This window comes from Colias philodice, chromosome 17 (genome assembly GCF_061535455.1).
Source record: "Colias philodice isolate Cphi_HAF_F1 chromosome 17, ilColPhil1 Martin Lab GWU primary, whole genome shotgun sequence".
Classification (NCBI taxonomy): Eukaryota; Metazoa; Arthropoda; class Insecta; order Lepidoptera; family Pieridae; genus Colias; species Colias philodice.
The window spans coordinates 1,576,936-1,592,109 of NC_143102.1; the positions used below are offsets into that span (position 1 = coordinate 1,576,936).

The window sequence follows — 15,174 nt, forward strand, 5'->3', positions numbered from 1 at the left end:
GGAAGAGCTAGATCTATTTCATAAATTCTTTCGTCATTGGATATGTAGGTCTATAAGCCCGGACCTCTATTATAAACATTCTTAATTAGATCCTCTTGTTACAGATACCAAACACGATCCTAGAAGAAGTGGAACTATGCAACAACCAGATGAACTACAAGGAGGGTGAACTCCTGACCGTCATCTGCAAGCTCGCGAGGGTACTCGCGGACCAGTCCTTCATCGACCAAGTTCTGGAGATCAATGACGAAATCTGCCGCATGTGCCTCTGACAGTCACCGAGTGTCGGCGAACACAAAATGGCCGACGGAGAACATATTCAATTATCTTAATTTTTAACTGTATTCGAATTTTAAATTTTTAAATATATCCAAGATGTACTTATTATATTTTAATAATTTTGCGTATTAAATTGTTTATCTATGTTATAGGTATTGGTTTTGGGTTAATGGGATTAAATTAGTAGATTAGTTTCTTGGTTTCATGACAGTTAATTTAATTAAATATATTATCCCCAAAATTGTGTGGTTTTATTTGATATGCAATCAATATTAAATCAACATAAATATTAACAGTAGGTTGATAAAATAATGATAAGATGTGAAGGATCACAAGGCTGAAAACGTGACTTTTATTTATTTAATAATAAAAACTTTACACTCACGTATCTGAATTGTTCAATCATCACAAATACGTATTTATGTAATCGTTATCTTATTATCGCTATCCTATACTTTGATAACGATTACAGATCTTTAAAATAATATTGATTCTTGGTCAAGTTTTCACAATTACCTATAAATTATTCAAATAATAAGTCAAAATTGATATACATTTTTCCAAGAAGAATGTAATTTTTTAAGCTCGGTAAAGAAATTAAACAATTTTCAACTCCAATGTAAATACGATACTTGAAAATATGGTGGCTCTTACTTATATTATATCTCGTAAAACATGGTGGCTTATAAGTCCTTTTTGATTATGTATTTACCAGTATATTTAAATCGTAGTTTTAAGTTAATCACAATGCTACACATAACCCACAGAACATAACCCGCACAAAGCTATGGCCATGAGCCAGCATGATGGATTTATTTGCCTAAACCATTTAAGAGGTAAGTATTTCTCCATACTGAGAAATTATACATGCTGTTATCAATATAAATTTATAAGGAAAAGGTATCAAAATAAAACACCGTAATAAATTCACTAATTTATTTCTATAGATCACACGAATGACATTGGTTCCTTAATCTAACATCAATATTACACAAAAAGATAATTTTATAGCCACTTTATGTTGGAGTGAAATGTCTACGTCGGAAAGAGACAGACTGAAGGATCTATCAAAATAAGCGGCAAATTTGAATATAGAACGGTTAGTACATATTTCAAATTTATGAAGGTACATAGTGATTTTCTTTTATTAAAAATTTAAAGAGAAGTTATAAAGATCGTCTATGGTTATAAATGTGATGAAATCATTTTTTCTAACAGTATATTTTATGTATTCACTTAGCTATCCAATAATTTATATCCCTATAATAATTTATATTCATAAATTTGAAATACTAAACAATCCGTAATTATTTTATAGTACTTTCTAATCCATTTCAATTTGGTACCAAGGTATATTATTACAATTTAACAGTCGACTACTTTTCAAACTACTAGTATTCAGTAGTGAAAAGGAGCTCAACCAGAAACAATATTTAATATAATATACGTAAACATGTTATAAGACAAAGACGCAAGATACGTTGTAAATAGCTCCATCTCTTTCAGCGAAGTTAAGAATAAAATTGTAATTATATGCCTCAGTATGTACACTGTTCCTAGCTTTTTGCGTAATAGCAATGACATCAGAATTGCCAGTGTCAAAAACAACCCGCATTTTAACGTATGACAACAAGAAAACAAATATTTAAGCGTCCAGCACCTATTTTGTGCCATTCTTACAAAAGCTATTTGTTTCTAATGTTTAAAGTTATTACATATACAATGCGTTTGCACTAAAACCTATCTTATTTTAAAAAATATGTAATCAATGCTCGAATTCTTTCTCTCTCACACACACATGTCATTTTTCATGAGGGAAAGAGACAAAACACTGAGCAGTTTAAACATTGATTAAGTTTATGAACTCTAACAGATTTAATTCCTCAGTAATCTAATCAGTTACCCCTTCACTCTTGAATAAGTTATCACTAGAGAGAAAGGGACAAAAATATATTTTTTTTTTGTTTTTTAGTTTGAAACCTTAATTACTTATTTAACAAACATTTATGATTATGGAAGCGTGTAAATAAAACCTTAATGACGAAACAATAAGGCTCAAATTAAGTATGAAGTGAGGTATTTAATACAGTCCTGCTCACGAGATTTAAAATTTAGAAAATAATAATAAATATATGAATAGAATTTCCTTATATTTAAATAAGTGAAATTTAATTCCTATTGAATGTAATTAGAAATTCTTATATTCCCTTTTTTAAATCTCGTGAAAATAAACGAAATACTTGAAGATTAAAATAATTTCGTTTCGCATTTTTTCGTTCCGTTTTGAAATCTCCCATTTATTCCGTTTAAAAATCGAAGGAATCTTGTAATTTAGATTTAAAAAATGAACAGAATAAACGTTTCATTATTTTTATTCATGTTACAGCATACTTATAACATATCAGATCGAATTTATATTTCGTAAATAAATATCCTACGTACATTTACACTAAAATTATCATACTTATTTATAATTAATTATTATTTATAATCTATTGATATTAAGAACAGGCGATAGAACATGGAATAAGGAATAGCTTGAAAACAGAAAGAAATTTATATGGAATTAATTTTATTCTTAAATCGAACAAAAATTTAGCTACCATCATGAAAAGACACGAATTTAAAATGAAATGAGTTACTTATAGCGATATACAAACTTCCAGCGTTTAAATGACGTAAAAATTATACCTTCGTCAAATAAGTATGCAACTACTAAACCATGAAAAAAAAGTATTAAAAAAAGTGAGCTGTCAAAAAATTCATACACTAATTAAAAAAAATCAAACAGAACATCAAATTTAAATTTCTTCTTCCACATAAATCGTACCAATCGGGCCAGCATTTACAGGGCTACAGGAATATTCGTCGACACTCGTCTATGGTCACAATCAGTTTCAAGTGTCAAATGTCTAGTATGTGTGACATGTGTGTCTCTGTCGAGTGTCAGGTGTCAGGTGTCAGGCGTCATGTGTAGTGTCGCTGTCTGGTGTTGTATCGAGTGTCTGGTGTTATTTGTCGAGTGTCAGTGTAAGTGTAAGTGTAAGTGTCGGGTGTCTAGTTGTCGGCGGGCGAGTGTCGGTGCGACTTGTGGTGTTTGTGCCTGTGACGCTGCGGGTGCGAGCCGCCATACACTTCGCGGACACCGGATCTGCAAAACGCAAAATTGAAGGTCAAAAGAGTATTTTTTTATGTATGGAGTAACAAGTGCTAATGAACTCCTAGAAATCCGTTGGTTAAAGACGTGTTTTTTTTTATTATGAGTAGAGAGTGCTTTATGACGAATTCATAGATAAGAGAATGTTTTTCGGATAAAAACATTTTTACACGCTTTATATTAGCTTCACCTGTATGTTTGTTTGTTTGTAACCGACTTCTTTGGGCGCGATTTTGACCCACTTTAAACGGCCAGATTTCGTTCAAACTTTGTAGATTTATTGAGGACCGATGACAATACACTAATTTGATAAAATTTTCTATTTTTTAGTTCGGATTTCTATAAAAAGCGTGTTTTTTAGTTTTTTTTAAACTACCCATTATATATTTCATACTTTACAATACAATATTTTTTTCTACGAGGGCACAAAGTACTATCTAGAAGTGGGAAATAACGTAAAAAAACGCTAAAACAAATCATAACAACATTGAAAACTCTAAAACTAAAAGCGGACTCATGCACCGCATCCACTGAAAGCACTAATATATAGAAAAACATAGCAAACGTATATACAGCATAAATAAATAAATATGATTACTAGTAACATTAGTAGTAACGCCTCCTCCAATATCTGGAACTGGAAACGATGCCTTATGTAATAATTTATAGTTTTAGGGCCTTACCAATAAAAAGTTAAACAATGGATAAATTTCAACCATTTTCTACCATAGCTGTGTCTTGCTCACATGAAACGTCAATCATAAAAACAAGACAGGTTATTGCAATAACTAATCCATTGCATGCGAATGGGTAACATTTTATTAGTAAGACCGTTATTAGCTAAACTATGTATTTAAATTTAATTCTGTTATCTATGCTATTAAATACCCTGTTAGATAGACACAATGGAAATATTTTGATTAAGTACTTTAAGACATAGATCATATTAGAAAATATTTTATTAGACAATAATGTTAAGATTTTAATGATAAAGGCTTATCAATATTGGAACCACTCTTTGAAAGTTTTAAAATTATCCACATTTCTCATGGGGTTGGGACAAAGATGGCAGACAAGACAGAATGGTAGGAAAAAATTGGCAATCCATTTTTTTTATTATTATTAAAAAAATGTGAATTTGTTGATTTTGTTTTATAACAAAATAATTATAATTTAACCAACATAAAATTAGAACCAACACAAACTATAAAAAAGGTTAATAATTATAATCGTATTTCCCTATATCAAAAACCCACTTGAAATAAGAACAAAAACACAAAAATTAAATTGTATTTCCCTATATCCCCTCACATAAAATTACAACAAAAAACAAACGACAGTTAAATCGTATTTTCCTATATCGCATACCCCTCTAAAACCCACAAAAAGTTAGAGCCAACAAACAACAATTAAATTGTATTTCCCCATATACCCCTATTATATTATCTGGAGAAGCCAATGGGCTGGCATCCCCAAAAAACCCACATAAAAATAGAACACAAACACAATAATTAAATGTTATTTCCCTATATCCCCCCACATAAAATTGCAACCAAAAAATTGGTTGTCTGTAAAGTCGGTTTACTGACGATAGTTGAACGTGACAACGTCTGATTGTGCTTCTTTGTCGCTCGTTCCGCGCTCTCGCTTGCACTTCAAGCCTTACATGGAACGCCTCAGAGCGAGGTATCGCCGCATGAGTCATGTTTTTTCGTTCGTGCAGCCGGCTTTATCGAATTATAAAGCGCGTCACACACTGTGAAGATACTATAACATCATCACCATCCTGTTACAAATGACCCACAAATTTCGGGTCATTTGTAACAGGATGGCGGTTCTACAGGGGTCTTAGTACGCAATGACAAAAAGAAAAATGATGGTCAGAACGCTGATACCGGATACCTTAAGGTACTGTAATATAAAATATAACAGTATCTAAAGATAAAATATTATAGTATCTTCACCGTGTGTGACCTGACACTTATATCGAATACTCCCTATATTCCATCGCATATTACCTGGAAGAAGTAGCCAAAGGGTTGGCCGTGGTACGCAGAGGTCGTCGAGCGCTCGGGCGAGTGCGTCTCGGTGCTTCACTGTAAGAGATTCGCTAGCTACTTACACTACGCTATACTACTCGTGGTGGATGGTGGACAAATTAATAAAAACAACATTGACTTTGAAAAGTATATGCTTTGATTAGTTTTTAGGTGTTTATAAACGCGGGATCTTTGAAAATCTAGAAAGAGTTGTTCATTTAGAGGGTAGTTTGCAAAATTTTCGGGCATTTAAACGGAAGCATATTTCGACACGATTTACATTTTAGAGGAAACTTTGAAAAGACAAACGGACGTATTTTAAAACTTAATTTATTTAATACTTCTAATTAGTCTGTTTAAAATATACAAATTATTTTTAAACTGAATATTTCTTAAATTATTATTGCTGAAGTTGTAAGTCAAACAAATGATTTATTTAATCTTCATCAAATGAAAAACAAATGATACTGCAAAAAATTAACGCGCCATTTATACTGTGCGTATCAAAAGTAATAATTAATTTCTTTAAAATACTTTATCCACCTATCCACCACAAACATAATATAATGCAGAAAAATAAATATGTATAAAAAAATAAAGAGGCATAAAAAAAGCAATATTTGCAAATAAAAAATCTTCATGCTAGCTTACTACTCTATAACCGTAAACTAATAAATGTATAATAATAAACAATATTATCAATAAACATGTTATGAATATCCTGTTGTAGAAAAAATCGATCACGATAGGATTCGGAATTTGCGTCCTTAATCAAACTGTTGGATCGAAAGGTACCTCATGATCAAATGTTTTTATTATTTCAAATATGTGTAGGCATCTTAATGCTTACTTTTTATGTTTTCATACACTTCATTTCTCGATTATAATAATTATATGTAGTTGACAATAAAAACATATGGTGATTTAATTGAAATTTACAAAGTAATATACTTGGAAATCGGTTTGCTCTGTGTCTGGGTGTTAATTTATGTATATAAGTATTTATTTAAAAATTATATGTATATGTGTCGGAGACGGTCAATAGCACGGATGTAAAACAACTCGAAGCAAGAGTTCCGTGTGGTGGCAGCACCGTCGCTCGACATATGTATGTTTTATCAGCCATCTGGTTTCTATAACACAAGCGAAATCTTAGGCGCTGACTCCACGAGCGTGAGAATCGCGACGAGTCCGCCCTTATATCGTCGGATAATCTCCACGAACGAGCGATAATTCCGCCGCGTATCGTCGCGAGTCGTAACGGTATCGCCACGTTTCCTTGAAGAGAACTACGAGAATACCAGAGGCAACGCTGAAATGACGCTGCGTTTGACAGCGCGCCCGCTGCGCGATCGTCGCTAGCCCGCTGCTAGTCGCGGCGGGCTAGCGACGATGTAATGACGTTTCGCGCGCTCATTGCCACTCGTCGCATCGCGGCGATAATATCGCCGTGTGGAGACGGTTCCATAGAGAGTGTATAGAAATACGTGGCACGACGATAATATCGCCGCGATTCTCTCGCTCGTGGAGTCAGCGCCTTAGTATGGGATCAGAACGTGCCGTGTGTGAAAATTGTCCTGCAATATTAATTATCTAAAACAATACTCACGTAGCTACAGGCGGTGCGGGTAGCGCGAGGCGCGGCTCGTGGCGCGGTGCGTGCGAGTGTGAGTGTGTGTGGGAGTGTGTGTGCGCGCTGGATGTGATGCGCGCGCTGCGGGCTGCGCGCTCTTGGAACTCTCTGGAATTGACAACATTTCATTTTTTATAAGGCCATGAAAGAAAAAAACCGTTTCTTTATTTTGCTCTTGCGATTACAGAAAAAAATTTATTTCATTTTTTAATCGCATATTTTAAGAGAAATTAAATAAAAACGATAATGTGATGATGACGTCATACATACGGAGGAATAAAAATGCGCCTTAGCCTAATTTAAAAAAAGTTAAAAAAAAACTATCACTGACATTTACAGGGTATGGCATGTGTCAAATTTCATATTAATGTCATTTTTGTGAATTATTCATGTAAACAAACTTTTAAATCGTGTTATTGTGTTTTGGTTTTCTAATTTAATCTCATTAGCGTGATATTTATTTGATTGGAGTTGGACTAATTCATTTATATTATACAAATAGTGCCTATAGTGTTCATAATTTTCTTGAAATAAAATATATAGCAAAAATACGTGTATAATAATTTTTGATCTAGTTTTCATTAAAATAAAAAAATAAGTAGCTTAAAATTTTGAAATGTTGTCAATTTGGCATTTAAGTCAAATAAATAAATAAAAATAAAAAAGCCTTTTATTTCCATACAACCTTTGAAAATTTTACAATTTGTGTTAGGGCTGATTTTTCAATCCTTGGTTAAAACTTATTCGTCGAATAATGTAGAAAACTACCATTTTAAAAACGTATTCTAATTGCCCGTATTTGACAGTTTACATGACATTTTAATATTATCTTGTAATACTTTATTGGACGGATAAGTTTTAACCAAGCATTAAAAAATCGGCCCTTAGTGAAGTTTATCTGAAATTTGAAATTTTACAACCATTTACAAGTCAAATATATAAATTAACAATTCCCAAATATTGTACGCCACATGGCCAATCACAGCTAGTCTAAGATCCCACTGCAGGATACTAATCCTGCTTTCCGTTCATAGTTTTTTTGATAAAACATGTTTTCCATTATAGACAAATTTATAATCCCACCTTGAGATACTATTTTTCTTTTTCTATTTTTAAATTTATATTTCTAAAACATTTTGAATTATACAAACCAAAATATCAAATTCATACAAACCTATCAAACTGTTCCGCCTCATCTTCCTCCAAGTTGATAAACTCCTGCCGCTCCTCAGCGTCTCCGGAGTACACGTTCTGTTCACGCTCGATCACGTGGGCTCGCTCGCCAATGTGATGTCCTGGTAATTATTCATATTTATTAGACAGGTAATAGATATCTATATGTACTAATATTATAAATCTAAAGAGTTTGTTTAAACGGGCTAATCTCAGGAACAACTGGTCCGATTTGAAAAATTCTTTTGGTGTTAGATAGCCCATTTAGATACGGGCAATTAGACTTCGTTTTTAAAGTAAAGTGTAAGTTTTAACCAAGGATTGAAAAATCAGCCCTTATTCAGGTAGGCTATAGGCTATATATCATCACGCTAAAACCAACAGGAGCGGAGCAATGCGGGTAAAACCGCGGAGCACAGCTAGTTGTTAATATTAGTTGAAGTAATTTAATAATAAATTAAATATGTAAATAGCAGAAAATAGTACTGAGGTACTAATAAGGTTGCCATTGAAAAAATGATTGAAGTTTTTGAAAGTACTTACAATAATTACAAATCATCATAATCGTTGTCTTGTCTTCTTTTTTATAAACCAACTAATATGTTTTAGCTTTGTCAAAAAATGAATTAATGCATTTTATTTTTACAAGTAATTAGGTCAACAAAATTATTGTAAAAACCAAGAAATAAAACATATTATCATGTGTTATGACCACAAACCAAATTGATAGTGTTCTATAACAAATTATATGTTCAATTAGTTATTTGGCTTGATACATATTTTACTGGTGTTGTATTAAAACTATTTTTTTTCAGCAATCTTTTTAAATGGCGTATATCAAGAAAGGTACATTATTTTAAGTGATTGAATCAAGGTCCAAAGTTGTAAAACCTGACTGCCTAGTTTATTTTATGTTCATAAATGATAAACTAATAGTAATACATAATACACATACTCACCGATAGACATTTTCTTGACACCAGTGCGAGAGTCCTGCAGGGTTTTGCGCGTTTCCTTCACTCCGTTTGGACCAATCTTTGTGCTGCTCGATGAACTGTATACCTGTTGATAGTATATAGCTTTAATTTCTGCTTTCATATACATATATACAGGTACTTAGACTTTTAGCACAGAATACATAATAGTAGCTAAATGCTACAGAACGGACACTCTCCGCCTCCCGCCAAAATTAAACATTACCTCACCCCGCACGATCGTGATTAAAATGGGCCACATTTTTCTGCAAGGACGATTCGCAACGAAGATTGACAACATTAATCAAATTGACTTAAGGTAATTTTATTATTTTGGATTTGTGATTATCGTTTTTCGTAGAAAATGGTTAGATATTGTGCTGTTTACGGATGAATTTCATCAGAAAAACGCGAATTTTTTTTACGCTAGTCACAAATGTGCCAACTAGGGATGTAACGATACATGATTTTGCCGATACGATACCGATACCGATATTTGTAGTAATGTATCGGCGATACCGATACCGATACCGATATCGATGGCTTGGTAGAAAAATAAATAGTGAATTATGCATAAAAAGTTACCAACATTTAACAGAGACAACGAACAACGAACAACGAACAACGAACAACGAACAACGAACAACGAACAACGAACATTCGTTCGTTGTTGCTCTCGGGAATTACATCCTCTTTCCTTCCTCGCTTTTAGGTTTAAGTATTAAGGATTTAAACACTATCTAAATTAATGGTTTTAGCGTCTTATTGTGAGTAACAAGTATTTTAAACTCTTTTACTAAATGACTCTTTTAAGTTTTCGATAAAATTAACCTTTATTTCTCGTCATGTTCACGTTTATTTCATTACACTGGCTCATTAAGGGGTTAAGATTGAGATAAATCTTCTCGCTTTTCTTTTTTGGAACCGTATATTCATTTAGTATTGCAATTTTAACGTTATTTTATAAATATTCTTCTGCGAAGCCATCATACGAGTCACGGATATGTGAGTACATATAGAACCACAAACAATGTAAACATAAATCGTTTCCTGAAAAAAAAAATTAAGACTTGTGCACAAGCTTTTTGAAAAAATACACCCTGGTTTCAATAGGGCTTCAAGCTCTTACATGTGGGATGCTCTTAATAAATAATGTAGAACCGCTTATCAAATGATTAGAAGACTCTTTCATCCACATTCAGAAAATATAATATACCAGAATATGTGGAAAATAGCAGGAGGTAGAAAACTTTTTATTTGCTACAATGTAAAAAATACAAATCTTAATAATCTAATACATATAAAGATAAGAAAAAATAGCAATAGTTGCAAAATGGACTCCCCGTCAGCGTGTCAAAGGTAGTGTACTCCTAACAATTTTTGTATCACCATCTCTAGTACATTGCTTGACAGTCGATTACTAATTCCACCCAAGGGGTAAATTACATAATTAATAAATAGTTTTAAAAATTAAATAGTACAGACTGTCTTTCTTCTCTTTCTCGGTTACAGAGACAAATCAGAGTCTAAACAGAGAAGTACGATTGAAAGTTCGCACTGTCGTAACCATTACCTACCAAATTTTCGTAACTTTGACTTGTTATATTTTCCGTAATTTAGCTGCTAGATTGTTTAAAACTTAGTAAACCTGATCAGAAACAATACGTCTTGTAAAAGAAAATCAAAAACAATCGGTACTCTGCTTGGGAGCGACATTATTTCATCATCACTCTCATCCCCAAAACTGATGCATCACCAGAATCGAATAACTGCCTTTTAGCTAAAAAATTAGGGTTAGCTGCTTTGTAGCTAAGCAAAAAAGTGTTATTAGAATTTTTCCTAAATAAAATTACTTAACTAAAAAAGCGTTAAGGGCGAGTAACTGCAAATAAGGTAAGGATTTCCATTGGAATCGTTATATGAAAGCATATCATAAAGCAGTTATAGTCCTTTTGCGTCCCTATAGTCAAGTATAATCTGATAACGTACTTTTAGTCAAGTAAAAAGCTAAAAAATAATAATTAAATCTGGCGGTTAAGGTACTTTAAAGGAAATTTAGCGAAGTAGTGTTGGTTAGACGCTTCCAAGTTATGGAATCGCTGAACTATTAATGCTAGAGAAATGATTCTTAGACAGAAAGATAGAGAATTCTGAACTCTATCACCCTACATTTAAAACTGAAAATTGACCATTTGAGGGTTAACGGCTTTTTAGTTAAAGGACGGCAGTATTGGTAGAGTTTTTTCAGAAAACAAAGTGCGCACGCGCGGGCGGCCTCCCGCATCGTTCATTGGGCTCATTCATTGGGTTCATTCATTGGGTTTGAATTATTTGATATCAAAAAAATTGGTTGTTTGTAAAGTAGGTTTACGATCGAGATGTTTACGTGATAACATAATGCAGTGGCAGCGCTCGAGATGAAACGGGAGATCGGTCCGTCTCTCTCTCGTTATACCTGCGATCGCGCTCGTGAAGTTTTGGTGTGACACAAGTTTATGAACATGTCACCCGACTAAAACGATTTTAAAAACGTTATCACGTTAAAAATTAAAAAAATTCAAAATTATTTATTTCTTTCCTTTACATAAACAAATTTGTGATTAGAACACTCCTAGTAAGCAAATAAAATGCTTGTGTCAGGAGGTTCCGCTCTTCCTTAACACTATTACATAAACAGAAATAAAACAATATGAATGAATACAATGCAAAAACATAAAAGAAAAGAAAGAATTTAATAAAAAAATATCGGTATCGGTTGATTTATTATCGGCGATACCGATATATCGGCTTGCCGATATATCGGCCGATATATCGGTATCTGTATCGGTATCGTTACATCCCTAGTGCCAACCATAAAGCGTTAACACACACATTTGCAGTCTCTACAGTGTGACTGTCAAAACGATGGAGTGTCCGGGGTGTGCTTTTAGTTAAGTTCTCAAGTAATTTTGTAATGTAAACAGTGTGATTGTATTTTTTTTTTCAAATAGAATAGAATTACATTCCACATGTGTTGCTCTTGGATGGATATCAATAGCAAACAAAACAATATCTAACTGAATATTTCATTTTATTTTTACTTATTTAACCGCATTAAAATATACATTTTCAGTTATTCACAAGTGCTCTACATTAAACTGCGCAAATATACCTGTATTTTATTATTTAAATATGTTCATAATACTATTATTTATGCTTACAGTCATATGTTGTGGGTATACCTGCGGCTTTCCATTTGGTCCGCTGGACATGACGACAGTGCTGCTGCTAAACGAAGTGCCTGGTCCCATGCTGCCGTCTGATATATTATTTGCTAGAACATTAAAATAGAAAAATTTTTTTTAATACATGTGATATCAAAAATAAATAAATATAAATCACTACATAGTATAAAACAAAGTTGCTTTCTCTGTCCCCATGTATTCTTAAATCTTTTGTTAACAACGCAATAGATTTTCATGCGGTTTTTTTTAATAGACAGGTTGATTCAAGTGGTAGGTTTGAGTATATAATTTATTAGGTTTAACACAAAACAAAGCCGGGGGCGGAAAGCTAGTAAGTAATATAAATATTCTAAAATATTTAAATGGTAAATTATTTTTAGTTTTTTTATGATGCAATTAGTTCTCACTTCAATCATTAAGTGAGAAAAAAATTAACTTAAAATGTGACTTTGTTAACGCTTAAATATACTTCAATAAACATTTTTACCAATTACAAAAAAAAGAAGTAAACATAATAAATCGCATTGCACATAAAAAGCATTCCAATAATACCTGCAAACAATGTATTCATCGACGGCATTTGCGGCATGAATGGCATGAGAGCGCTACCGTGGCGCGGCCCCATGAGAGACAGGGTTCCCTCACCGAGCATGCAGAAAGGATCAGAGAAAATGGAGTTCATCATGTTGCTCATCTGACGCATGTGGCGCATGTGCGATCTGGAATCGAATCAAGGAACATCTCATGAAATTATATATGTGTCACAATGTTTGTCCTCAATGGACTCCTAAGCCACTTAACCGATTATAATAAAATTCGCACACTATGTGCAGTTCGATCCAACTTGAGAGATAGGATAGGTTTTATCCCGGTAATCCCACTGTAAAGGGAACTATGCGGGGTTTTCTCTTAAAACGCGGGCGAAGCTGCGGGCGGAAAGTTAGTGAAATTATAAGTTAAAATGTGTTAATGGAATCAAAGTAAGATATTGAGAACTAACACAGAATAGGCGATGACATAGATTAGCCCAAACATACCTTTATTATTAGTTAAGATTTCCAGACAATAAAAACATATCATATAATCACTCAGTTAATAGGATGTGAAATAAAAACACATACTTTTCGTTTATAATATTAATATAGTAAGGAAGAGAGGATTCACTTTATTGTCTAAAATAAATTCAGTTTTGCTGCATCAATGCATGGTATTCCCTGCTGCATAGCAAGTCTTGAAGTCTATTCACAGCTATTTTATGGACCATGATTACAGATTACCATTTATAAAATAATCATTTGTGTAAAAATAAGAAAGAAACCTGAACAGTTAAGAACCTGAACAAACCAGTACAGTTTTGGGTGTATGTTAAAAGCTGCTGTGTAATTATGTACACTGAAAGTCACACCCATATTTTATTGGTACAATCTAAATTGTGAATCAAATTCTAGTCAGCTAGTTTATTTTATAAAATATTCAAGATGATTTTATTCAGATAAGCCTATTTCAAATTTATCTTTAATTCCACCCAGTTGATTCATGATTAAAATACAAGAAAATTAATCTAAAAAACTTATCACCGTTGGCTATGTGATCCTTTAGTTCTATAGGCCATTTAATATTAATTTATATCCCTTTGTGAAGCCGTGTCAGACCACTAGTTTATCATATACTGAATTAAAATACAATTGATAGGAATACACACACTATATAATGGCTGGTTCACACTTTGATTAGTGCGAGTGCAGGTGATGAGTAGTACTACGTGTGGACAGCGACTGTTTAGTGCGAGTGTTTAGTAGGCTGTGTAGTAAAGTGAATAGAAGCGTGTATTTTTTTTTTGCGAGTGGACTGCGAGTAGCCACGTCCCGCGCGCCCTCCCTTCCCCCTCACTCGCAGCGTGCCTGCACTCGCACTAATCACCTGCACTCGCAGTCAATTGGACACTACTCGCACTACACACCTGCACTCGCACTAATCACCTGCACTCGCAGTCAATTGGACACTACTCGCACTACACACCTGCACTCGCACTAATCACCTGCACTCACACTAATCAAAGTGTGAACCAGCCATAAGTAAGTTTTTCTTCAGTCATTTGAAAGAAAAAAGTCACATGAAAGAGGGTAGTATAAAAACAGTTATTTAAACATTCAAACGACCTTCGCAATATTGGCGAAAATCTCGTTCACGTGTTAACTTATTAGTCAATACGTATCTGTCGTTTGTTGTAACTTGTAACATATTACTTCTAAAAGAACACCATTGGAATAAAATTTTCCATTCCTTAAGTTTAAGGCTCTGAGCTTTCATACTACGCATATGTATTATTAGTGATATTCCACATATTTGTAAGCTGTAAATTATTATGGCCTTGCTAATGAAACAATTCCATGCGAAAAGTAAACGAAGCTTACCCGAAAAATGGATCTTCCTCAACGTCCGCCATCAAAGATCCGAAAAGAGACATTTTATTAGCTCTCTAGGAATGTAAACGAGAAAAAGATCTTTTAGATAAAATCAATAAGTTACAGAGATTCACCCAAAGCGCAATGAATTCAATATTTTCAGATAAACACGTATGATTGTGCAAAACCGAAGTCCGAAAACTCTAGCAAATATCAAATACCAATTCAGCAGCACATTCGCTCTCTCACAACAAAACTAATAACTATAATCTGACTTTACTCTCTTGTCT

The 15,174-nt window shown here is 33.3% G+C and overlaps 1 protein-coding gene across 3 annotated transcripts; it reads right to left on the minus strand.

Annotated features, from left to right (window-relative positions):
* Window positions 1-1,201: 1,201 nt before the first annotated feature.
* On the minus strand, window positions 1,202-15,156 carry Mlf (myeloid leukemia factor). 3 transcript variants are annotated; one of them, XM_089705768.1, is made up of 9 exons: window positions 14,894-15,156; window positions 13,032-13,198; window positions 12,477-12,568; window positions 9,241-9,343; window positions 8,283-8,403; window positions 7,085-7,216; window positions 5,455-5,532; window positions 4,035-4,073; window positions 1,202-3,430 (listed from the first exon to the last, which is right to left on the minus strand). In XM_089705768.1, exons 1-8 carry the CDS (start codon window positions 14,944-14,946, stop codon window positions 4,043-4,045), a joined length of 777 nt encoding a protein of 258 aa, XP_089561894.1. In that variant the 5' UTR covers window positions 14,947-15,156; the 3' UTR covers window positions 1,202-3,430; window positions 4,035-4,042. The 3 variants fall into 3 exon arrangements, with proteins under 3 accessions (XP_089561894.1, XP_089561893.1, XP_089561895.1); XM_089705767.1 differs by lacking the exon at window positions 4,035-4,073; XM_089705769.1 differs by lacking the exons at window positions 4,035-4,073; window positions 5,455-5,532.
* Between the last annotated feature and the right edge of the window lie 18 nt (window positions 15,157-15,174).

Excerpts from the sequence above, each read along its gene's own strand:
- Mlf (XM_089705767.1), bottom strand. The coding sequence starts at position 14,946 with ATGTCTCTTTTCGGATCTTTGATGGCGGACGTTGAGGAAGATCCATTT. Across the intron at positions 5,533-7,084 it reads CCCGCACCGCCTGTAGCTAC|TGAAGCACCGAGACGCACTC; the intron begins GTGAGTATTGTT and ends AATCTCTTACAG. Across the intron at positions 3,431-5,454 it reads CCTTTGGCTACTTCTTCCAG|ATCCGGTGTCCGCGAAGTGT; the intron begins GTAATATGCGAT and ends TGCGTTTTGCAG.